Source organism: Cornus florida, unplaced genomic scaffold (assembly GCF_030987335.1).
Source record: "Cornus florida cultivar Cherokee Brave unplaced genomic scaffold, ASM3098733v1 CherokeeBrave_3.0.0_Hap2_Chr01, whole genome shotgun sequence".
NCBI lineage: Eukaryota > Viridiplantae > Streptophyta > Magnoliopsida > Cornales > Cornaceae > Cornus > Cornus florida.
This window is the reverse complement of record NW_026775571.1, coordinates 96,737,590-96,763,484: the sequence shown is the minus strand read 5'-3', so window position 1 is coordinate 96,763,484 and position 25,895 is coordinate 96,737,590. Positions and strand designations below refer to the sequence as shown.

General features: G+C 35.0%; 2 protein-coding genes across 5 annotated transcripts; both read right to left on the bottom strand.

Moving 5' to 3' along the window:
- Positions 1-456: 456 nt before the first annotated feature.
- LOC132308042 (ankyrin repeat-containing protein At5g02620-like) lies at positions 457-6,352 on the bottom strand. Of its 3 annotated transcripts, XM_059806012.1 has the most exons (5): positions 6,002-6,352; positions 5,068-5,538; positions 4,222-4,371; positions 1,514-2,043; positions 457-1,319 (listed from the first exon to the last, which is right to left on the bottom strand). In XM_059806012.1, exons 2-5 carry the CDS (start codon positions 5,447-5,449, stop codon positions 615-617), a joined length of 1,767 nt encoding a protein of 588 aa, XP_059661995.1. In that variant the 5' UTR covers positions 5,450-5,538; positions 6,002-6,352; the 3' UTR covers positions 457-614. The 3 variants fall into 3 exon arrangements, with proteins under 3 accessions (XP_059661995.1, XP_059661983.1, XP_059661987.1); XM_059806000.1 differs by lacking the exon at positions 6,002-6,352 and having other exon boundaries at positions 5,068-5,624; XM_059806004.1 differs by lacking the exon at positions 6,002-6,352 and having other exon boundaries at positions 4,222-4,332; positions 5,068-5,624.
- A 3,425-nt stretch (positions 6,353-9,777) lies between these two features.
- Positions 9,778-14,208, bottom strand: LOC132308028 (ankyrin repeat-containing protein At5g02620-like). Of its 2 annotated transcripts, none has more exons than XM_059805982.1 (6): positions 13,500-14,208; positions 13,170-13,319; positions 12,291-12,326; positions 12,081-12,116; positions 11,049-11,614; positions 9,778-10,799 (listed from the first exon to the last, which is right to left on the bottom strand). In XM_059805982.1, exons 1-6 carry the CDS (start codon positions 14,026-14,028, stop codon positions 10,038-10,040), a joined length of 2,079 nt encoding a protein of 692 aa, XP_059661965.1. In that variant the 5' UTR covers positions 14,029-14,208; the 3' UTR covers positions 9,778-10,037. The 2 variants fall into 2 exon arrangements, with proteins under 2 accessions (XP_059661965.1, XP_059661974.1); XM_059805991.1 differs by having other exon boundaries at positions 11,049-11,605.
- Between the last annotated feature and the right edge of the window lie 11,687 nt (positions 14,209-25,895).

The window sequence follows — 25,895 nt, the reverse complement described above, 5'->3', positions numbered from 1 at the left end:
GTTTATCAATGAGATCAAGACAATGCCAGAGCCCCAACTCTGTTTCTGAAGTCACTATTTCTGCATAAGTATTCTCATTTTGACCACAATCTTTAGTAAAAGAATTGAAGTTGAGATACCATCTTAATTTAGTCAATTTTTATTTTTATTTTTATTTTTCCTAGTCGGTACTCACACACACTTATTTCTTCTGAGACTTGAACCTCTGACCTCTTTTTGAGAGGTAAGAGATTGATACCGCTAGGCCACTGGTCCATTGGTATTTAGTCAATTTTTAGCCTCTTGGATTATTCATTTATCAATGTAATATTAGACTTATTAGCTTATCAACCATCCAAGATCAGTAATTTACTATCTAGAGTTGTGTGAAGGTATTCATTTAATCAAATATTATGACAAAATAAAATCAGAGAATAAAATAAACATTCAAGAAAGTTCATAACCATACAACCAAGGTATCACTCAACACAGCATATTTATTAATCATGTTTATTTTCTCAAAGTACTTACAAATCTAGAAAGAGGAAACAATGAACCACTCCTCCATGGACACATTGAACTTTATTGAGAAGGTGTTTTGAAGATGGTACTAAAATAAGGATGCAATCTACAGTTCAAACAAGGTAATGGGCTGCTTGAGATTTATAAGGTTTGGTGGAACTAGAATGAGTAGAAGAATTGGTGATACAAGATGGAAGAAAAACAGTGTTAAACCGAGGATTAATATTCCCTAGTTTCTTGAGCGAATACGTGAAACTTTTCATGAGTGGTACATAAAAAGGCCTGTATGAGGATGCAATGACGGCGACAGGGAGGAAAGCAACAGAGTACAAGCCAACTTTTGTCCACGGTTCTTTATTATGTATCATCAGGATAATTGTCGCTGCAAATGCCAACATCATCATCGACAGAGACAGAATCAGTAATGTAACTCCTAGCATTAGCTTTTGAGGAAGAGACTGTTTGAAGTCTCTGAAGTGAAATGTGGAAGTGAGGATGGAGAGAAATGTAATCACTGATGTCAAAGCAAATGTAAGGGAAAGTACGTCAGTCAAGGTGAAAATCACAAAGAAAGGATGGTTGATGAGGATGGGATAACCAGCATTTTGTTCTGGACCTCCTGGTACCGTGTAGGCTGCAGCAAAGGCAACGGTGGCAATCAGCACAGCAACAATGGAGCAGTGCTCGGCAGTGCGTTGTAGCCATTCTTTGGCCTCAGTGCGAAGTTTATCTTTATTTTTGACAAATAGTTCTTCAGCAGTCTGCCCTTCAAAGTTGACGCTCTCGATGAAATGGGCTAAGGAGATGTTCATCACACGCTGCAAGAATTTATGTCAATTAAGACACAAGAAGGTGCTTCAAGCTGTTGAACAAAGGATCAGGGAATGCACAAACGAAACGCCAGTACTAATTTTTCCAAATGCTTGAATCTTTATGTAAATGTTATGCTTATAAGCAATTAAGGAAGAGCATGTGTTTATGTGGATGCTTATATAGAACATAAGAATCTCACCTCAAACAAGAGCAAGTCCTCTTGCAATCGCTGAGCAGGGCTTCGCATGTCTCCAGCCATGTTATCTTCTGCCGTTATCCCAACCATGTGTAGAATAGAGTTCCCATTATTTTCAACTTTTCTTATGAGCCTCCTCATTGGAATTTCCATTTTCATTACAAAATCGAAAATATGTATTTGGCGATACTTGATTGCTATATGCAATACATTACACCCTTCATCATCCACATGCTCGACTGCCTGAGGATATTTGTTGAATATTTCTCTAACAATCTCTAGAATGCCTGCCTTAGCCGCCAAAATTAATGGAGTTTTTGCAGTCTTTGTCGTGTTCATTTTACGACTTATTATAGCCTTTTTTCCTTCCTTTACTCCTTCTTGTCCTTGGGAAATAGTGGAGGGTCCTCCATGTGTGGGGGTCCTAGACTTACTCCTCGCAGATTCAGTAGCTTCCCATGAGGTATCTTTCCGTATCAAGAACTTGGCAAGTCTCAAAGCTGATTCATATCTCTGTTTTTGCTTCTGAATTGCTTTACACAAGGGCAGACACGATTCAACTTCCCAAGAAATGAAAGACAATAAAAGTTGCATCATAAGAAACATATGAACCATTCCAACACAAGAATTTCTATCTATCAAAAAGAACTCATTCAAGATAACAACACATTATTATCATATAATGACAATATTGATGACAAACATGAAATAACAGATCGGTAAGGATGAATTGAAGTTGCCATACAAATATGTGCACGTATTTTGGCTAACCTATTTTACGCATACAAATTTGTGCATGAAGTAACTAAAACTTACCTCTTACTACCACCTGTTTCAGTTTTAGATTGAAGCATAAGATCCATGTGCATATCTAAGGCTTCATGGTAGCTATATTATGGAATCTTCTCAGAGGCACATTAATTTGTTCCCTCACTAACAAAAGCACAAACTTCATTCTGAGGTGTGTCTAGCTTTGGAAGACCTTTAATCACTAGACCATTTTTGACAATTTAATCAAATCACTATGGTTCACATGCTCTAGCCCTTTATTTTATCATTAAAAAATATATAGGTGGCTAGTCTTCGATGCCCGCAAAGATGCAGATTTAAGTGAAGTATTATGGTTAACATGAGAAGAATTAGTTTGAAGAAGATACAATGATCCGATGTTCTAATTCTATCAAAACATTTTCCATCTTTGTTTATAACTCAACAACAACAACAAAATTTACCTTGCAATTACCATTTCAAATTTGACTTATACTTAATAGGTTTGCTTTTAAAACCTTCAATACAAGGGACCAGTTCACAAAAACCAAGAAAATTTATTACACATGATATGACTCCAAATGTACCTCTTATCAGCAAAGCTGATCATACCACCTTAGTACTTGTCTAGCAAAGTGAAGAATAACTTATCACCAGTGCCCGGCATCAAAATACCAATTCCTATACATGAGAAAAATGGATTGTGGAACTGTGGATGACAGGACACATAACCTCATCTTTTCTTATCTTATCTATATATAGTTCAAGGTCCTTACTATTTGCTTACAGGTCCATTTCACATCTTTACAGCAAAAGTTTCTGTTGATAGTGATGAAATTCGCCCACTTGACAGAACCGCAGAAAGAGCTCACTGGTGAAGATCTTGATTACTCAAGGGAATGTGTGTCTACTGACTACAACCGGAGGCGCATTATATTTCAGAAACATATATTTAGATGAGAAGGCAATGGTAAGCTTTCTGTAAAATACCCATTTAATCACAAAATGACTAGACACACTTAATAACTTATTTGACCTACTTGTCCGATTGCAAAAATTAAATTTGAAGATTTTCATCATACAAAACTGTCATGGCGTACTTCATTGCAGTTGTCATGGGCTCTCTTTTAAATTAGTACATTTTGAATATAAAAAATCACGACAATTCATATTTTCACGCTGCACATTAAGATAATCCTTCTATAAAAAAATGTTAAAATAACTTAAAATAAAATCATAAGAGCTAGTCAAAGATAAGCTTCAATTTGCTCAAATTTGTTCAAACTGAAAGAGAATTTAAAGTTAATTTTACCTTTTAAAGAAAAGAGATAATATAAAGTTGTTTGAAGTACGTCTTCTATTTTAAATGAAGTGTTATATGAAATTTTGACCGTGTAATCCTCGTGTTGATTTATGAAAGAAGTCATTGAGATGTTCAAATCAACTTCATCTACCAATTCTCACTTGTACTGTATCATGTGGACATTTTGTTGCTCACCAATAATATATTTCCGAATTAATTAATTCATTTTGTTGTTTGAAACCAAAATCAACTAGGAGAGAAACAAGGTTGTTAGGTTTATTATATATATAGCGCTATACCTTCTTTCTTTGCAGTTGTATCTTTAATTAAGACACCTGAATTTTTTTTTGTGTCATATTTAATTATTATGTAAGTTTTTAGGACAAAAGGATAATCACAACATAGATAAATGAAATAGACAATAAAAATGATTAACTAAATCAATTAATATATTGTTATATTTTTGCAGTTGCCTTTGGAAATTTATTAGTAAAAGATTATTTCCCATTTGTGTTGTCAAGAAGGAAAAACAGAAGAAAAGATTCCAAGTTTAGGTCGTTTTCTTCTTGGAAACCAAATGAAGTTCATACTAAAACTAAAAGAAAGAAAAGCTAAAAAAAATAGAAAGGAAGAATCATACAAGAGTAGATGAGTCGCTTGAAGGGACTTTGTTTACTCCCACTTATGAATGCTGATGGTTTGCTTGAAAGGAGTTGAAGAGCAGTCATCCCATCTCCATCTTGCTCACCAACTAAATACTCATATTTTTTGGCAATCAAAACAGCCAACTCTGTGTTATATTTCACAGCAGAAATTGCATAAAAGTGAAAACAGGACCAAAATAAATAAATAAACAAATAAAAAAAAAATTTAGTTACTAGCAATCAGATTGCACTACACCTTATTACTAATGATTAGATGACATCACAAAGTAGGCCAAGCTAACTGATTAGATGTATAACAACAATTACATAATTAAGCTTGTTGCATAGATACCACCAAAGTCTGTAGCCTGCTGATACTTTTTCGTCTTCTAAAATAAAAGATTGAAGGTAAAAAAGCTTATTGCGAATATTTCAGAGTTGAAAACCTTTCCCACGGGATGGCTGAGTAGGTGTTACTATCGTGAAATATTTATTTTTATACAAAAATAAATAAATAAATAAAATATTGTTGAATTGTCCTCATAGTATTTGTGCTCAATTTTTTTTATGATTTTTCAAGTCAATACGTGTTATGTCATTCTATGCATCCACACTTATATCCTATAATATGGAGTAATGATAGACAAACAAAAGCCACCAATCCAATATGAGCTTTAGTGGGAGCCATTTAGGTGCATCTGAAGGGGTTAGGTTTATCATTTCTACTAATAGTTGAAAGAATTGCAAATAAGTCCTGCTTTTAATTTTATAGGACCATTAAATACTACCAATGAATTAGAAACTTACTATATTCTTTTTCATTGACATGACTTGTTACTTACCAAAATACTCCGTGAGGATGGACATGTGAAGTATGGTGGTTTTATCTTCCCTTCGATAAAATGCTTCTTGATCTTCTTCTCCGCCTTCACTTTCAAAGATTTTCTTGATCACTTCACCATCTAAAAACTCAAACATCTCTTTTTTTCCATACCGGACAGCACGAAATAGAGCAGTCTCTCCACCCTGGTTGCGCATATATAACAACTTTGGTTCTCTTCGCAACATTTCCTTCGCGACAGGCACATTTCTATTTGAAGTGGCTGCCTCGTGGAGTATGGTGTTTCCAATGTCGTTCTGCAGGCTCATCTTGTCAAGATGACTTCCAGGAAACTCCTCAAGTAATTTGAGTACCAAGTCATTTTGTTTGGAGTAAGTAGCCATGTGGAGGACTGTGTCATTGTGTATGGTTAAGATGTGCAATGGCCCCTCTGGAATATTTCGACAGAGTTCCACCACCTTGTCTTCGTCTCCTGTTATCAAAGCATCATACAGCTCCTTATTACAGGTATGTTTTGCATCATCCGATATGTGAGCCATTTGAGAGAGAGAGAGAGAGAGAGAGAGAGAGAGAGAGGTTTTACATATATATATAGTATGTGTGTGTCTATAAAAAGCAATTTGGTTTGTTAGTGTTTCCCTATTTTCTTACTCATATTCTTTGTTTAATGAATGAAAACGAATTGTCTACTTTGCGTAGTTGTTGGGCTGCACTTTAATTGTGCATTAGTCTTGGCATTTCTTTTATTGTATATATGTTCTTTACGCTATGTTAACAGTAAATAAAAGTAGTTTCTTGCAAATCTAAAAGCACTCAATAAAGCAGAAATCATTAGACATTGGCGGATCCGCACAAAAAAAAGGATCACATCATTTGGGTAAAATGGATCACAGAGCAGTTAATCAAGCATAGATGTGTTTGGGAGCTAAACATACCTCAGCAATGCAGTTGAATGTGGAGAAAGCTTCTGCATCTCAGAACTGTAGTTAGACCACTAATCAAGCATAGAATCGGAAATGGAACATCTACCAGTTTTTGGCATGATAATTGGTTGTCGTCGGGACCACTCAGTCTTTCTCAGTCACTTATCCATTCATAATTCTCCTGCTGAGTCCAATGCAACTGAAAGAGAACTCATAACTCTCACAGGTGGCCCAGTGGATAAGGGGTCTCCTAGGATGAACCGTAAACTCGGACGTGATTGCACATATCAGGAGTTTGCAAACAATCCGAGTCCAAAGTGGTTAGCGGGTGGGTTGATTCTTTTTAACAGCAAAAGCTCCCCTATGATCCCCCTCCCCAAAAAAAAAAAACCTCTGCCCATCATCCCTTGAATCCAACTCTCTCACTGTCCACTCTATCTCCAATTTGGTCATTTATTCAAACACTTTGTGGGTTCCACATAGCATGCTATATCTCGATCAACTGTATCCACTGCGGTATATGCCATTTTTGGAACGAGCGAAATTCAAGACTGTTTAAAGGAAAATCTTCTTCGCAATGGTGCATCCTCAACAGGATTAAATTTATGGGATGGATACCATCTCAGGAAAGCTTCACTCTGAAACAATGAGAGATTCCAGAGAGTCCCAGCGTGGTCAGTTAAGATGGAACTTGCCGTCTTCCTTCGTCCAGCCACCCCGAGACCGCCTGATCCTGATTGAATGTGATCTTCTACGTGAATCACACCATGGTTTCACCACCGGAGATGTTGAGATCCCTTTGATTTTTTGAATGCTTTCCGGATAGTCTAAATTTGCACCTGTACCCATTTGGGCCGTTATGTTTCATTTGTAACTGTCCTTTGGGCCTCACCCATTAAATTGGGCTCCTGTAACCCATACATATATACAATTGTTTGGACTTCTTAAAAATAAAATAAAAAAAATAAAAAAAATAAAATAAAGAAGAAAAGGGTAGGCGGTAGGGTTTGTCTGAATTGTAACTTACAAAATAGTTTTCTAGAACTCGAAAAATTGAAAACCTTTCTCATAGAATAATTTTTTTATTATTATAATTGAATTTTCAAAAAACAGTTTTAAGAAAATTGAACCAAATTTTTTATACAGTTTTCAATTTTTTCATAATAGAAAATTATTTCCATAGTTACAAACCGAGTTTTTAATTGAATAATAAATTGTTTATCTGTTTATTTATGTTAGATAAATACTTGAACACATTTCATAAACTGTTCCCTGCTATGAGATTCCAACCTCTCACTTTCACATTGAACTAATGTTTGAGTAACAAATTGTTAAACATAATAGTCTTGAAAACGAGAGGTTTGATTCCAAAGCAAAAATATGGAAACCAAGTACATTTGTAGATGGGGCTGCAAAACAATGAGCTAGCTCTGTGTCTGTTTGGGCCAAATTCTTCATTTCTTTGCACTCAACTCGAACTAGTGATGAGTTCATGTAATTAAGTTGAGCAAAGTTTGAATTTATTTTAATGATGAGTTGGTTTGGCTCGATGTTGGAGCTCCTGAAACATATTTATTTATTTTTAATTATGTAATTCTATGTTTTTCATGTATTTTATTACTTTATTAAGAAAGTGTAATGGAAAATTTGAAACTATTTATAAAGAAAAAGCAAACAATTTGACATGCATTTCTTTGGCTCATTTAATAAATAGGCTAAAACTCTGATTTGATGGATGAATGAAGAAAAGTTTTTAATTAGCGGAATTTGAAAAGTCTTTAATAAAAAAGATAATACTAACACAATTTTTTATATATTTTTTATAATTTGGATCTTAATTGAGTTTGAGGATAATAACTAAACCATATGATGATGGAAAGTGTAAGATACATTCCGGCGATCAATTCCGTATAATTTGCCGACTAAATGCCTAAGAATTTAACAAATTCATTTTGTCGTGAATTAATAAACGCCTAAACAATTTCGCAATATTTCTAATTGATAACTTATAATACTTTGCATAGCAATGCATCTAATTGAATATTGGAATGGGTGTGCTTTGCCCACTCACATCACCTATTTATAATAATCCTCACTTCCCTAAGGAACGGTTAAAATGTATTTTAAATAAATGATTTTGTTAGTATGTCTTTTTATTCTCCAATATTATGTAATCCTTCACAACTCTTTACAATTTTGTACACAAATAGAAAATATTTTCGAAAGTATCTCTGAAATGTGTCATGCAAAAGTGGGTGTGTGCTTAAATGGGGGCACTTTGAGATATACATCCCAGTTGCACCATCACTTTCACATTTTGGGATAATGTGGATAGAAAACAACCTAATTTTATTGAAACAACATTTTTATTTTCCTTTTAGTTTAATTATTTTATTACATAATTAATTTCTTACTGAATATATTTCTTTCTTATAGTTCACCAAATTACCGTTGCCGCTTATAGTGCAGAACATGGACGGATCCAAGAAATTAGGTGAGGGGGGCAATAATAGAATTTTTTTTTATAATTTTAAGGAGGCAATATGAAAATTTAATAGGAATGTAAGGAAATCTACTACTATTATTACTATAAAAAAAATAAAAATAAAAAATAAAAGAAAAACAAAAAAACAATGGGGACAATTGCCCCTGAGTACACTATAGGTCCGTTCCTGGTGTAGAAATGGGTTCGTTATTTGGAATACTCTCCTTAGATTTTTGGTTCGAATCATATTGAACACAAGACATATATTCAAATGACACACGTATTACAAACCATTTGTAGTTTAAAGGGTGACTGAGTGGTTTGATTCTTCGTTTAAAAAAACAATCATATTGAACATGTTATACAACATTGCAATGAGTTTAAATCGATTATATTATATATATATATATATATATATATATAATATAGGAATAAAGTGAGTGCTTTAAAAGTGATCTTAATACTGCGGTGCAAAAGCAATGACTTTAAGGCTCGTTTGTTTGACGCAAAATATTTTCCTTGTAAAATATTTTTTAAACAAAATATTGACATGTAAAATATATTTTTTTATTTTCCGATATTGACAATGGTTTGTAAAATATTTTCTAGATAAACTTTTGTGCACAATTAACTCTCTCTCTCTCTCTTTCTTCAGTATTTCTCAGAAATAGTATCTCTTAAACCATCTCTTTCTCACCTCATTACTCTCTCTCTATGCTAAACCATCCCTCCCTCTCATTCTTGTTATTTTCTCTCTCCACTATCTCTCTAGAACATGCCCTCGACCAAAATTTGTTTTTCAACCAACTCAAATTTGTGTCACTCTTTCTTTCTGCTCTCACTCCATATATACATATAGAGAGAAAAAATTGAAGATTAGATTTTTAAATTGGGAGAACTAAAAAAGATTAATTGTTAGAAGGGCATATGGATTCAATAAGAGTATGTATGGTTAGATGACCCAAGGTAATATGCGGAAAATGACTTGAGAAAATTCTTTTGGTAAATCATTTTCATTTGGGGATAAAATGATTTACATGAAAAATAATTTTCTAACCTCGGAGTCTTCCAAACACCGGAAAATGAGGTAAATATTTTACGGTGAAACAAACGGGGCCTAATGCATCACAAGATCTCGAAAATTTTTCTAGGTAATTGACTGGTGTTTGTGGAACGAAAACTGCATACACTATAAGGTTCGACACCAACTTGGGAATATTTTGCAATCTGATATAATTTTTCTTTTTTAGAAATAATACATTTAAGTTTTATTAGTTTACAAATTAGAAGTAACCCATAAATGTGACCAAATAAACCAGAACACTACATATATTAAAAGCAAACATTATAAGAAAATTTAGAACCATACAGGAAATCACTCAACAAAGCAAACCACTCATGTTCATTTTCTAATGGTAGGTAGAAATCTAGAAAGAGGAAACAATAGTTACCACTCAATGGATCTCACCTATGAACCATACAGGAAATCAGTCAACACAGCAAATAATGTAATGATTGATAAGGTGTTTTGGAGAGGGTACTAAGATGAGTTTGCATTCGAGTTCAAACAAAGGAATGGGTGGTTTGAAGTTTGCAAGCATATGTAGAACAGGTGGAGCTAGTGGCTTGAGATTGCATAGTTTTGGAGGGAATTTTGGTTTGGGATTTAGAAAATCCCAATGAATTAGCCACCCGAGATCGAATAAAGGCACTGCTACACCGAGGAAAAACATCCCCTATTTTCTTAAGGGAGTACTTGAAAGTTTCCATGAGTGACACATACAGAGGCAAGTATGAGAATGCGAATATGGTGACCGGCAAGAAAGCAACAGAGCACAAGGTAATTCTTGTCCATTGTTCCTTGTTACGTATCATTAGGATAATTGTGGATGCAAATGCCAACATCATCATTGAAACAGATAAAATCAGTAGAGTAACTCCAAGCATTAGTTTTTGAGGAAGAGACTGCTTGAAGTCCTTCAACCGAAATGGTGACGTGAGTATGGAGAGAAATGCAATCACGGATGTCAAAGCGAATGTGAGGGAGAGTACATCAGTCATGGTGAAAATTACGAAGAAAGGATTGTTAAGGAGAAGGGGATAACCAGTACTCTGATTCGGACCTCCTGGTACTGTGTAGGCCGCAGCAAAAGCAACAGTTGCAATCAGCACAGCAACAATAGAGCAATTCTCAGCAGTTCGCTTCAGCCATTCTTGGGCGTCCTTACGCAATTGATCATTATTAGTGGCAAAGAGTACTTCAGCAGTCTGCCCTTTAGAGTTGAAGTGCTTGACGAAATGAGTTGCAGAGATGTTCTGCACGCGCTGCACAAAGTCACATACAAAAAACTTTCCTCAGCACCAGCAAGTTCAGATTCTAGACTCTTTTTTTGCTAGGCATTTTACGATTATGTTTCAAGATGTAACAAAAATTATTAGGTACTTGACCGGAGTACTGACAATGTAATACCCACATCAAAGGATACACAAATGTTTGTGTTTCTCTAATGACTATGCTTATATCCATGTGTCGTGTGCACCTATCCATGAATGAATGGGACACAAGAATTTTACCTCAAACAAGAGCAAATCTTCTTGCAATATCAGAGCAGGACTTCGCATCTCTTCAGCTTTTTGATCTTGTGCCTTTACTCCAACCATATGCAGTATGGAGTTCCCACTGTTGTCAGTCTTTCTTATGAGCCTTATCATCGGAATTTCCATCTTCGCTACAAAATCAAAAATATGTATTTGGCGATACTTGATAGCTACATGTAAAATGTTACGCCCTTCGCCATCAATATGCTCGACTGCTTGAGGATATGTGTTGAGTATTTCTTCAACAATCTCTAAAATGCCTTCCTTAGTAGCCAAAAATAATGGAGTTTCTGCAGTCTTTACGGTGCTCAATTCATTACTTGTCAGGTCCTTTTCACGCTCTTCTAGTTCTTGGCCTTTGGAAGAATGGAAGGATACTCCGTATTTGTGGGTCTTAGGCTTACTCTGGTCCATTGCAGATTCAGTAGCCTCCCATGAGGTATCCATTGCAATCAAGAACTTGGCAAGTTTCAAAGCTGATTCAAATCTCTGTTTTCGTTTCCGAATTGCTTCCCATAAGGGCACTATATAACCTGATTCAACTTATCAAAAAATGAAAGTCAACAAAAGTTGTATACTATATGCATAGGGAATAAATAGGTAGAACATTAAGTGTGATATGCTTAGCTATGTTGATCCATCAAACCATTGTAAGGACAGAAAAAATTTCAGCAAACATTGTAATGACTGAATTTCTAACTAAGGAACTCTTCCAATATAAGAATTCATAAATCAATTTTCATATAATCAAAAAAAATGATGACAAACATGAAATACTAACAAATATGTTAGTATACTGTTTTAGTAGCAACGGGAGAAAAACTTCGAATTGTTGTAATAATGCATATTTGCACCAGCTTGCATAAATTCTGTCTTAAGATGTTGCAACTGTCTTGATACCTTGAAACTTAACCGGATTGAGTTAAAAATTTAAATACAATGAATCTATACACCAAAATCAAATATAAGAGAAATACAAGGGTGTGACTTTGTTAGACAGCTCTTTACCTTCTTCAGTGGCAGCAGTATCTTTAGGTAGGACACCTGAATAACAAGGTTTTGTGTTATATTTAATATGCTCAGAAAAAGAAAGAAATGTCATAATCATAACATAGACAAATGTAATGGATTGAGTTACAAATTTAAATACAATGGATCTATACACCAAAATCTGTAAGAGAAGCATTAAGGCTGTGACTCTGTTAGACAACCCTTTACCTTCTTCAGTTGCAGCAGTATCTTGAGTTTGGACACCTGAAAAACCAGGTTTGTGCCAAATATTAGGGTGCAGTGTTGTAAAAATAAAAAATCTTAGGGGGTTTTATGTCAAAAAAAAAAAAAAAAAAATTGGAGGGGTTTTTTTGCCAAAAATTGAAAGTAGAGGGTGTTTTATGCGATTTGTCAAAAAAATGAAAGATTAAAAAAGTTAAAAATAAAAAAGAAGAAGAAGGAGAAGGTTGCAAGTGTAGTTGCCCCCTTTTTTCTTTTTTTTTTGTTGGAACTCACACGCACGACCTCCACTGAAGTTCAAACCCCTAACCTCTCTTTGAAAGGTAGGAGTCTTGTACCGTTAGGCTACAGGCCTATTAGTTAGTTGCTTTCTTCACTTAGTCTAGGTGACCAAATGAAACTAATATGAATGAATCTTCCCTATTTTTTAATGTAGATGGTTAGGATTGGAGTCCCTAAAGAGGTAAAGTAAGTATGTGAGTAGGGTGACTATTTCTTGCCAATAATTAAAAAAAAAAAAAAGTAATTTAGGCTTAGTTTGTTTCTAAAATATTTTTTTCAAAATTTGGTTTTCTTTTTGAGGTAAAATATATTTTTTAAATATTTATTTTTCGGCCTTTGGTAAAGGTTTAAGTCGCTATTGAGTTCATCGGGCAGGAGCCCAAATATGATGAATAAGTTATTTTTATTGAGTTTTAATATTTTTCTTCCTAAATATTTTACAATTATCAAACATCAGAAAATAAATAAATAAATAAATATATGTATATATATATATATATATATATATATATATATATTCTGAAAATACATCCAAACAAACAAGCCTCAGAAGTGAATATTGAAGTGAAAAAGCAAGAATCATACAAGAGTAGACGAGTCGCTTGAGGGAACTGTGCTTCCTCCCACTCATGAAAGCTGACGAATTACATGCAAGAAGTTGAAGAGCAGTCATCCGATCTCCATCCCGCACATCAACTAGGTATTTATATCTCCTCGCAATCCAAAGAGCCAAATCTGTTTCATATTAATTTCGTGGAAAGAATTGAATGAAAGCGATAACCAGGGAAAATAAAAATAAAAATAAAAATAAAAATAGCTAGCAACTACAAGAATAGCATAAGCCTATTAACAGTGATGAACAAATTATGGTACGTACCAAAATATGTTTAGTTCATGGGGTAATTAAGTACTCACCAAAATACTCATAGAGGATGGACATGTGAAGTATAGTTGTCTTATCTTTCCTTTGATAAAAGGCTTTTTGAGCTTCTTCTACGCCTTCAGTTTCAAACAACTTATTGACTTCGCCATCTAAAAACTCGAACATCTCATTCTTCCCATACCTGGCTGCACGAAACACAGCTGTCTCGCCGCGCTTGTTGCGCTTGGTTAACAACTCTGGCGCCATTTGCAGCAATTCCTTGGCGGCCGGGACAATCCTGTTGGAAGTAGCTGCCTCATGGAGTATAGTGTTTCCGATGTCATTTTGATGGGTGAGCTTGTGAAGATGATCTTTTGGCAAGTCCCGAAGTAAAGTGACTACCAAATCCTTTTGTTTGGAGTAAGTGGCCATGTGAAGGACTGTGTCATTGTGTATAGTTAATATGTGCAGTGCTCCTTCTGGAAGTTTTTGACAGAGCTCAATCACCTTTTCTCCATCTCCTCTAATCAGAGCATCGTATAGATCCTTATTAAGGCCGCGTTCATCGACTGTGTGATCCATGAGATCGAGAGAGAGGGGGGAAGAAAATGGTTCACAAAGCTTCTGGCTTCACAAGGGACGAGTCTAAAACATAGTGTATATGAGCATCTGTTTTTTCTTATCTTTGTTGAAGATATGAAAAAGTAGTGCCTGATTAGTTGTGGGTTGTAATTTTAGGATACATTGGTGGGGGCATTTCTCAACTTATCATTGAGTTTTATGGCGTGTTAGCGGTAAATTGGTGTCTTGTCAGTTTGATTGCATGATAAAGCAGGTACCTTTGTGACAAACATCAAGATTCGTGGAAGTTCAAACAAGCAATCATATACACAGACAAGTTTTAACATGATTCACGCAAAATCCATCTACATCCGAGTTCGAGTTTGAGTCTGAGGATGATGAGAGATTCTCACGAATGATGAGAAATTACATTATTGTTGCGTTCGACTGTATAGAATTTGAGTTTTGGAATTCAAATTGAAATTGATGAAAATTTTATTTTAATTTTGTGAGGTGTTTTTCAGTTTTCTCCAATTCTGTCAATTTCAATTTTAATTTCAATTTCAATTTCGATTTCAATGTTGCAATTTTATGCCCCCAAATAAAAAAGTATTACAATGGTAGAATACTAACAATTTTTTTTTTTTTAAGTTAGTACTTAACATTACATACATATCTGTTCACGATGTATTATTACATGTCCTTTCACGTACCTATCTTGTTGTTACCAACGTCACTTATATTTTTTTTATTTTTACTAATCAATACATTAACTCTACCTATCACCTCCCTCGCAAGAATACATCTCTCAAAATTTTAAGTCTCAATAAGGGGTGGTATTTATCATATTCTTGACTTGTTGCCAAAGTACGTACTCTTGCGACCTAGGAGAACTAGGGGTTATACTTGGGTGGGTCTAACTCAAGCTATTCGAGTTCACTTAAAATTTTTATATGCATGGGTAAAGCACTTGAGATCATGAAACTGAAATTGGGTATAAACTTTAGAGTCTAAATTTATTTTGGGTGATACGCAGCAAAAATTTTCAAACAATCCGAAGAACCCAAAATATAAGAAAAATTTATATTTTTGAGTCTATACGTTGTTGTTATAAAATAAGATTCAAATTAAATAATTTATAGTATCATAGGTATTAACCTAACTTTGACACACTTGCTTCAAGTAAAAAAATTATAATAATCAAATTTTAGTTAAAGAAACAAAATAATAAAAAAATATAAGACATTGAGTTCTTTCCAAATTCTTATAGGAATGAATAATATTATCAAGTCACACAAGTTTTAATTACCAAAAGTCCAAAATAATAATAATAATATACTTGCAAATTTAATAATTCGAGTGATTTTATTTTATGTCAAATGTATTTAGTTATATACTTTAACATTTTTTTTTTCTTTTGTAATGTTTATTTGTTACTAAATTATTAAAATATTGGACAACTCGAGCAACCTGAAAAATCTGTAAAACCCGTGAGATATGGCGGTGGTTGAAATGCTGGGTTTCTCAAAACTTGAGCTTGGCACAATTCGATATGTTAAAACCTTGAATTTGAAGTTAACCCGCCAATCCAAACAAAGTCCCATCTACCCCTTGCCTCAATCCATAATTGAGGTACCTATTTATAGTTTAACACCTATTTATAGTGTGTTAAACTCAATTCCTTGATAAAGCAATATTTGCCTACAAGAAATGTCAAACGAAAACAATTATAAATTAGATACCTAATTAAACTAGGAATTTTGAGACATAATTTTCCAACAGTAATGTAACAATGTATATGCGCATGTTGTCTATAAATATGTCTTTGCTGTTCTGTTCAACATATGAAAAAGAAGTGTGAGCTTTGTTGTGGATTGCACTTTTACAGTACTTTTGGTGGGGGCATTTCTCACCATATCATGGAACTTTATGCTTTGTTAACAGTAGACTGACGACGTCTTGTTTGATTGCATAATAAAGTTATGAGCAGTAAACTCGTGTCATGACCGAAATTAGCTCTTCCAACACCTTCAACTAACACGTCAAATTTTAGGTGGTTAGTTTTGACATGAAGAACTCGTCCAATCAAGCAGTTGACAGAGTATTAAATTTGTCAAATTTAGCATATAAAAAAGTTATATGATAAATAAAATTTTCCAATTATTTTAATATATAAGTCCCACATATTATTAAAATTTACACGAAGATATATCAAAATATTAGTAAAACAAATGCAAAAAATGCCCTCACATTTATTTCCGAGGAAATGGGTAGATTAATTAGTGGCAAAAATTGAGTTAGTGCTTAAATCAACCACACTATCAAGTGTGATGCGACACCATATTATTGAAGAAAAAGTTTCTTGGAATCTAGGCTGTCTACCCTGACGTTTTAGACATGTGGGTCCCCATTGCCATTATCATTATGTATTCACATTTGCTCCTGTAACAGAATATATTGAGAGATGCAATACTGTAACACTATTGAATTGAAAATGACACTGCTATACTCCCATTCTGATTTTGATGTGACGTTTGAGGAATAATAATTTTTAAAAAAATATACAGAACATGTCTTATCTCTTTAAAAAAAAAAAAAAAATTACTAATTTACTTATCAAAATTCTGAATATTTAAGTTTGAAATTTTAAATTTCAAATTATATATGAAAAGATATAAAATATATTATTTAAAAAAAAAAAGTAATAATTGTTTTAGAACAGACCAAAAAAAAAAAACATGATATTCTTTTATTTTTTTAAAGACAGAGGAGTATATCTTTGTTGGATATTTTTATTATTTTAAAAAATGCTCTCTTTTGATTGAACAAATCAATAAGTTGAAAGTTTGGCCCATTATATATATATATTTTTTTTTCCAATGACGGACAAAGTAATCACGTTGCTCAGACGACGACGTGATTCTTCGTTAGACAGTAAAATTGAGACATGCAGAATTCATGAGAGGGATTCAAATCCAGGACATTGTATTTTTTTCATTTTTTTTTTAAAAAAAGGTAAAATTAAGTATAGACGTGTTAACTGTACAGGCCCATAAATGGGGGTATTGTGCTAGGAGTGTGTAGCCCAAGCAATTACGACATAAGGAATTGGACCAGGCCCAAGTTGGAGAGCTCCAACAGACAACAACAATAGCAAATTTAAAGCCCAAGTTGGAGAATCCAACAACAGCAAATTCAAAATTCAGGTGGGAGGGAAACGATTGTCCATTTGTCCACCAAGAAATCCGGTCAGCAGAGAGCAGTTCCTTGCAGATCGATTGATTACAGGTGGTTGAATCGCGGTGGTAGACTGATTACACCCTCAGGAAGATCCCATTCCACTGCAAATCGCCTTGCTAACGGAGAGTCCATGAAGGCACAGGAAAGAAGCTTCAATTGCACAGAATCAATGGTTCAGTGAAGAACATGCAAAGGATGCAGTTTGAGGTTTACCACGAAAGATTCGACGATTCTGCTCTGTCCACGCATTGTAAACCATGACAGCCAATGTCAATTTGCAGATGGTGGCTTTGGACATTTGTTTGTCAGGAAAAAAAGATTGTCCATAGGAGATTTCAGGGAATAAATACTAACCGTATCTTTTATTAATGGAATTTTGTCATCTCAATCAAAAACACTTCGTTATGTCACCTTCAGCATAATAGATGTGGACATCCACCAATAATTAAGGACGGAGGTAGATTATAATGTATCACTATCTTTTTAAATGTTATGCCCTTCATTGATTCATTTATGGCTTGTAACATCCAATTCTATGTTTTCTTTGTGCAGGCTTCTTTGGCATAATTTAACTAGCTCTCAGAGGAGCTTAGGCTAAGCCCAAAATTGAATAAGCCAAGGTGACATAGGCTCGAGCTTGGCTTTGTTCAATTTGTCTACTACCTTCTTGGAATCTAAACACTATCTTCAATTCATTACTTTATTATGGTAATCTAAGAAAGAATAAATGCTCCACCAATTCACTCAACGACTAAGCAGTCGCTACCTTTTCAACAAAGAGCAAGCAAGTAAAACATATACAAGCCAATTCACTATTTATGGACAACAAACACACATTTACACACACTGCATATGATATATAGACTTGTGTGTGAAGTTTTATTCTTCGCCCCCTCTCTCTCATGGCTCACGTAGTTGATGATGCAAAACATGCCAGTAAGAAGGATTTTTACAATGCTCTGATCAGAGGAGAAGGGGCAAAGATGATTGAACTCTGTATTTTGACACGTGGTACCCCCTCTCAATCGAAGCATCTCAATTATTTTGAAACACTCCACTTCTCCATTTACTAAAGTAAACAGAGAACTTTGATCGGGAGGGATAACACGTGTCAAAATACCCCCGGGCCCCGGGGTATAGTAGAATTTCTCAAAAAACAGGAGATGCAAGCCAATTCACTATTTATAGAGAGCAAACACACATGCACACACACATTATACATATAATATATATACTTGTCTTAAGTGAAGCTTTATTCTTCCCCCCACCCACCACTCCTATGGCTCACATAGTTAATGATGCAAAACATGCAAGTAATAAGGAGCTTTACAATGCTCTGATCAGAGGAGAAGGGGCAAAGGTGATTGAACTCTGTCAAAAAATTCCAGAAGGGGCATTGCACATAATAACCATACACAATGACACAGTCCTTCACATGGCCACTTACTCCAAACAAAAGGACTTGGTACTTCATTTACTTGGGGACTTGCCAGAAAGTCATCTTGACAAACTGACTCTTCAGAATGACATCGGAAACACTATACTCCATGAGGCAGCTACTTCCAACAGAATTGTCCCCGCTGCTAGGGAAATGCTGCGAAAAGCACCAAAGTTGTTAGGCATACGCAACAAGCGTGGTGAGACAGCTGGGTTTCGAGCAGCCAGGTATGGGAAGAATGAGGTGTTTAAGTTCTTAGATGGTGAAGTCAATAAATTGTTTGAAAATGAAGGCAGAGAGGAAGCTCAAAAAGCCTTTTACCAAAGGGATGATAAGACCACTATACTTCACATGCATGTCCATCATCACTGAGTATTTTGGTGAGTTTCCCATGAACCAAACATATTAATTAGGTACCATAATTAGGTAGCTTAGCTTAATTAATTTGTGATGCCACATATAATACATTAGTAATCATTAAGGTGTTATACAATCTGGTAGCTGCTATCTAATTCATATATATATATATATATATATATATATATATATATATATATATATATATCCCTGCTGCTTTCACTTTTATTCAATTATTTTTATGAAATATATAACAGATTTAGCTCTTCTGATTGCGAGAAAGTATGAATATTTAGTTGGTGAGCAGGATGGAGATGGGATGTGTTGAATTCATGGCTCAAATTCAGCCAACTCAGTAAGTTGTTTTTTCATCACCCATTACATCATTTGCTGCATCATCAACTTGGCCTCCAAGAATTGTATTCAGCAAGCTTCCTCATGCGTGGTCTCCAAGTTCACAAACAGTGATAACATTTTGGCTATAAATAGCCTTGCTCCCATGGTGTTTTAAGTATCCAACAATTGAGTGAGTTTGCTTAGTAAAGAAAAGCAAAGTGTGAGAGAATTTTGGATATAATTGGGTTTTAGGTGTGAGCCATTTAAACATTGTATCTCTTTATTTCCATAGTGAAATATTGTTCTGTCTTCTCCCCGTGGTTGTAGGCATAGCCGAACCACGTAAATTCTTGTCTCATTTGTGTGTGCACTATTTTTTTTTTTTTTTTCTTGTCATTTATTTTTTTCTTGTTCTCATAAACTCCTACTCGATCCTTATTTCGTAATAAACTAGTATCAGAGCTCGATTCGTGTATTGTGTACAGATACTGTTCACACATACGGTACTGTTCACAGATACTTTTCGGGAACTGTTCACAAATACGGTACTATTCACCGAGAAATATTTTGGGGAGTTTTTTGAGATGTCGACCAGATATGAAATTGAGAAATTTGATGACAAGATTAGTTTCAGTCTTTGGTGTATCAAGATGCAGCCCTACTGACTCAGCAAGGTTTAAAGAAGGTGTTGTTTGGGAAGGATAAGTTGCCAGAAACTATGTCCAATGAAGACAAGGATGAGGTCGATGAAAAGGTGCGTAGTGTGATTCTCCTGAATCTAGCCGATGAGGTGCTGCGTGAAGTTATTGATGAAAACACAGCGGCAAAGTTGTGGCTGAAATTGGAGAATCTGTACATGACGAAATCTCTCACCAACAGACTTTACCTGAAACAAAGACTCTACACCCTTCGTATGAAGGAAGGTATGTCTCTTAAGGAATATGTTAATAATTTCAATTCTATTATTATGGATTTGAAAAATACTGATATTAAAATTGATGAAGAAGATCAAGTCCTTATTTTGTTGTGTTCTTTACTTCATTTCTATTAGCATTTTGTTACCACATTGCTCTATGAAAAAGACACCATTAGTATGGAGGATGTTAAATCCTCACTGAACTCTCAAGAGTTGAGAAAAAGGTGTCTGAAAATAATGGAGATGAACAGGCCGAGGGTCTAGTTGTGAGGGGAAGAAGTGAGAAAAAGGGTTTTGGTAATAGGGGCAAATTGAGATCTAAATCTATATCTCATAAAGATACTGAATGTTATTATTGTCATCAAAAAGGGCACATTAAGTGGAATTCTCCAAAATTGAAAAATAAAAAGAAAGATAAAAATAATAAAAAGGAGTCTAAGGATAAATCTACTAGTAATTCTTCTGATGTTGTTGGGGTTGCTAAGGAAAGTTCCTCAGATGTCGAAAATGTTCTTTCAGTTTTTGTCAGCGATTGTCACTCTAGTAGTGAATGGGTTCTTGATTCTGGTTGTTCATATCATATGTGTCCCAATAGGGACTGGTTTCTACTTACCGTTCTGTTGATGGTGGTACTGTCTTAATGGGGAATGACAATCCCTGTAAGACTATTGGCATAGTGTAACGACCCTAAACTGATACCATTTAAAAAAAAAAAAAATTGGCATGACCTCCCCTAAAAAGGGGGACTACAACCACTTGCTCAAATAAAAAATAAAAAATAAAAAATAAAAACGTAATGACCATTCCTGGCCTTTCAAAACACCTCCAACCTGACCCAACACATAATACAATTAATATACTCCAACATCCCATCCATCCGTTCATTATACCACAACATGGCTCATCTCACGGTGGAACATCTACATACCGTTTAATCCAAATTATCATAATTACAGTTCCAAAATATAGTTACAATAACAAGAGCTCACAAATCTGTATACCAAATATGACAAACTAAGATTTTACAAAATTACGAGACTTAATACAAAAATAGCAAAAAAAAGTCTTCTAATCCAAATTAGGCCTGTGGTGGAAAGTCATCAGCCACCTCTTTCCCGTTTCTTGAAAAAAAAATATTAAATAATAGAGTGAGCATAAAGCTCAGTAGGTAGCACTTAAGACACGCTTCTTGTGTCCCCATGAATCCAAACATAGAATAGAGCAATGAGAATGGGGATCAGGCCATGTAAGGAAACCACAATATAATAATCAATCTCTACATAAGTAACATAATGCAATAGGAATGCAATGCATGCCGATGTCGCTCCCCGTTTTCAAAATCAAAACCATCACTTGTAAACTTTTAATATAACCCGCCCTTTGGTGACCCCGCAGCGACACGAGAGAAGGATTGGCTAGTGTCCCTGACCCTTGGTACCCCCGCGGCGTCATTATGTGGCCCAGCTAGCTCAACCACACTAGGGCAATCTCCCTAATTCCTTCTAGGCTATATTAACCTTCCGGCCCTTTGGTACCCTTGCGGCGACCGGGTTTTCACAAAACCGATTCATAAAAATACTTTCGCAAAATTCTCTTTTTCTTTTCAAAATGATTTCTTCCCTTTCATGCCCAATGCCAGTGCATGAATGCATCAATGTTATGTCTATGCTCATAATCCCACGATTAGTTCAAATTTAACTAACAAGGCATGATTCACAAAAATTCCCAAAGGATTTACCACATAACGGCATATAACAAGATTCTAGCATTTTTGGCATATGAAAATCAACACATAAACATGCTCTTTACATAAAGTATTTAATCCACATAGTTTCATGGTTATCATATAAGCATGTTTTTCATACAACATATTTAACACACATTCTCACATGTTCATATATCTCAATCAAGTCAATTTAACTATATTTAACATAATTAAGCATTCTAAGACACAAATCAAGTAGATCAACTCACTAAAGCACAAGATTTCATGGATTAAGGGCCCCTACCTCAATTTGTGTAAAACCCTCAAAATGGGTCTCCAATTTTGAAAACCAAGAGGATACTCAAAGCTGAAATTGTTGGTTTGAACGCGTAGAGCTCGTCGTGCTCTACGTTTTGCCTCAAACGGCACTCCAATCCACCAAGTATTGAGTGAGATACCCTCATTCACAGATTGAAAGAGAAAAGAAAAAGAAAAAGAAAAAGCACAACAAGAGAGTGAGAGAGAGAAATTCAGCGGGGAGAGAGAATGAGGGTTGGAAATGTGGTCTCTAGACCACTCTTGATATAGTGGTGGGTCCCACCACTTTTAAATTTCTTTTCCCTTTTCATTTTCTTCCATTTTACACCTCACACATATAAATGCACTACATACAAATACCACTTAATCCACATAAATTAAAATGCACAAAGTGCAATGGACCCAACTAAAAACCCGTACACAAAAAATGAAAAATGTAGAAAATTGGAAACGTCACAATGGCACAATCCAAATTAAGATGCATGATTGTATTGTTAGAACTTTAACTAATGTTCGGCATGTTCCAGATTTGAAAAAAAACTTGATTTCTCTTGGTACTCTTGACTCTAATGGTTAAAAGTTTTCAGCTGAAGGTGGAGTTTTAAGCGTTTCTAAAGGTGCTCTTACTATGCTTAAGGGAAAATAAAGAAAATGCCTCTATTTTTTACAGGGCAATACTGTGACAGGCGCTGCTTCAGTATCTTCTTCAGTTGATCAAGATTCAGAAACTACCCATCTATGGCATATGCATTTAGGGCATATGAGTGAGAGAGGTTTGACAGAATTGAGTAAACGAGATTTGCTAAGTGGACAGAAGATGGGAAAGCTGGACTTTTGCGAGCATTGTGTCTTTGACAAGCAGAAAAGACTCAAGTTTAGTACAGCTGTTCACAGGACCAAGGGCACTGTTGATTATATTCATTCAGATCTTTGGGGTCCTTCCAGAGTTCCCTCTCTTAGTGGTTCTCGATATATGTTAATTTTCATTGATGACTTCTCTAAGAAAGTCTGGATCTATATCTTGAAGCAAAAACATGAAGTGTTCCTTAAGTTTAAGCAGTGGGAGGCCATGATTGAAAAACAGACCAGAAAGAAGATCAAGCGTCTCAGAACAGATAACGGTTTAGAATTTTGCTCAGAAGAATTTGCCTAGTTTTGCAGTAATGAAGGCATTATTAGACACCATACAGTTCGAAAGACTCCATAACAGAATGGTGTAGTAGAACTCATGAATAGAACTCTTTTGGAAAGAGCTCGTTGTATGATTTTCAATGCTGGGTTGTCTATAGTATTTCGGGCTGAAGCAGTCAACACAACTTGCTATTTGGTGAACAGGTCACCATCGACTACTATTGAGTGCAAAACACCTGAAGAGGTATAATCCGGTACTCCTGCTGATTATTCTAATTTAAGAGTTTCTGGATGTCCTGCTTATGCTCATGTTAATGAAGGAAAACTTGAGCCTAGAGCCAAGAAATGCATTTTTATTGGCTATGCATCCGGGGTGAAGGGATACAGGTTGTGATGTCCTGATCCTAAGTCACCTAAGTTTATTACCAGCAGAGATGTTACTTTTGATGAGTTTACTTTACTTCACCCCAGAAAGAAGTCTTTTGTTACAGGTGAATCTCAGGGTGTTAAGCAGTAGATGGAACATGACTTTAAAGCTCCAGAAAAATAAGTCAACACTCCAGTTCAGCCTAATATTGAAAATGTGCAGGATGATCAAGTACCAGATGAGCAACAGTACAGTATTGCTACAGGGAGACATAAAATTAAACCTCCTGAGAGGTATGCTTATGCAGATTTAGTTGCTTATGTTTTGTTTGTGGCAGAAAATATTAAAGATAAAGAGTCTTCCACCTACCAAGAAGCTGTTACAGGAAATGAATCTGTCAAGTGGACTGTTGCTATGACTGAGGAGATCGAATCTCTTCACAAGAATCAAGCATGGGAGTTAGTGAAACCTCCTAAAGGCTAGAAGATTGTTGCTTGCAAATGGGTCTTCAAGAAAAAGGAAGGAACTCTAGGTGTTGAAGATACAATGTACAAAGCACGTTTGGTTGCAAAGGGTTATAGTCAAAGAGAATGTGAAGCTCTAGAGAAATAAGTCAACACTCCAGTTCAGCCTAATATTGAAAATGTGCAGGATAATCAAGTACCCGATGAGCAACAGTACAGTATTGCTACAGGTTAAAACACAGATTAAACCTCCCGAGAGGTATGCTTATGCAGATTTAGTTGTTTATGCTTTGTCTGTGGCAGAAAATATTAAAGATAAAGAGCCTTCCACCTACCAAGAAGCTATTACAGAAATGAATCTGCCAAGTGGACAGTTGCTATGACTGAGGAGATCGAATCTCTTTACAAGAATCAGGTATGGGAGTTAGTGAAACCTTCTGAAGGCTAGAAGATTGTTGCTAGCAAGTGGGTCTTCAAGAAAAAAGAAGGAACTCTAGGTGTTGAAGATACAAAGTACAAAGCACGTTTGATTGCAAAGGGTTATAGTCAAAGAGAATGTGTAGATTTCAATAAAGAATTCTCACCAGTTGTGAAACACACCTCTATACGCGTGTTGCTTGCCATGGTTGTTCTATTTAACTTGGAGCTTGAGCAACTTGATGTTAAAACAGCTTTTCTATATGGTGAGTGTAATATCTATGTTATATATATATATAAATATATCTACATATATATATATATATATATATATATATATATATACACACACACACACATATGTAATTATGTTGTGTATATATATTTGTGCGTGTGGTGTAAAATTAAAAACAAAAAAGAAAAAGGAAAATGGGTGGGACCCACAAGCTATTTAGATTAGTGGCATTGGGCTGATTTCATTTCTCTCTGCATTCTCTCACTTTCGGTTCTCTCTTTCTCTCGTTCACTTGTTTTTTTTTTTCTTTTTCTTTTCCATATCAAATTCAAGACTTGATTTTTCCCTCATTTCTTAGTGTTTTTAAGTGCCGTTTACGGCAAAATGGAGAGCACGGTGAGCTCTACACGTGTGTACCAGCAATTTCAGTTTTGAGCAACATAGGGAGTCCGAAAATTGAGACCCATCTTGAGGGTTTGAGGTGAAAATTGGGGGTTTTGCTTAAAAGTGAGGTAGGGGTCTCTAATCCATTTATTCTTGTGCCTTAGTGAGTATAAGTATTGTTATTTGTTGCCTATTATGCTAGATTGAGTTAATTTTGTTTTAAGGTGACTAAACCTTGAAATTTAAGTATGTGGATATGTGTTAAATTTATGTTATGTGTGAAAAGCATGTTCTATGTGTTATTTTCCCTAGCTGATAATGTCGTTAACTTACTAAAATTGTTATATGAAAGCATGTTATGTATTCTTAGAAATTCTTGGAAGGTGTAATGTGAGATTAAAATTTTAATTTGTTGTAGAATGATGAATTACATGGCATGAAGCATTCATGCATACCATTGGGAAGAAAAAGGGAACAAATTGCTTTGAAATGAAAAAGGGAAATTTTGGGAAAAAAGTTTTGATTAAAGTATTTTATGAAAACCCGGTCGTCGCGGGGGTACCAAAGGGCCGGAGTGTTA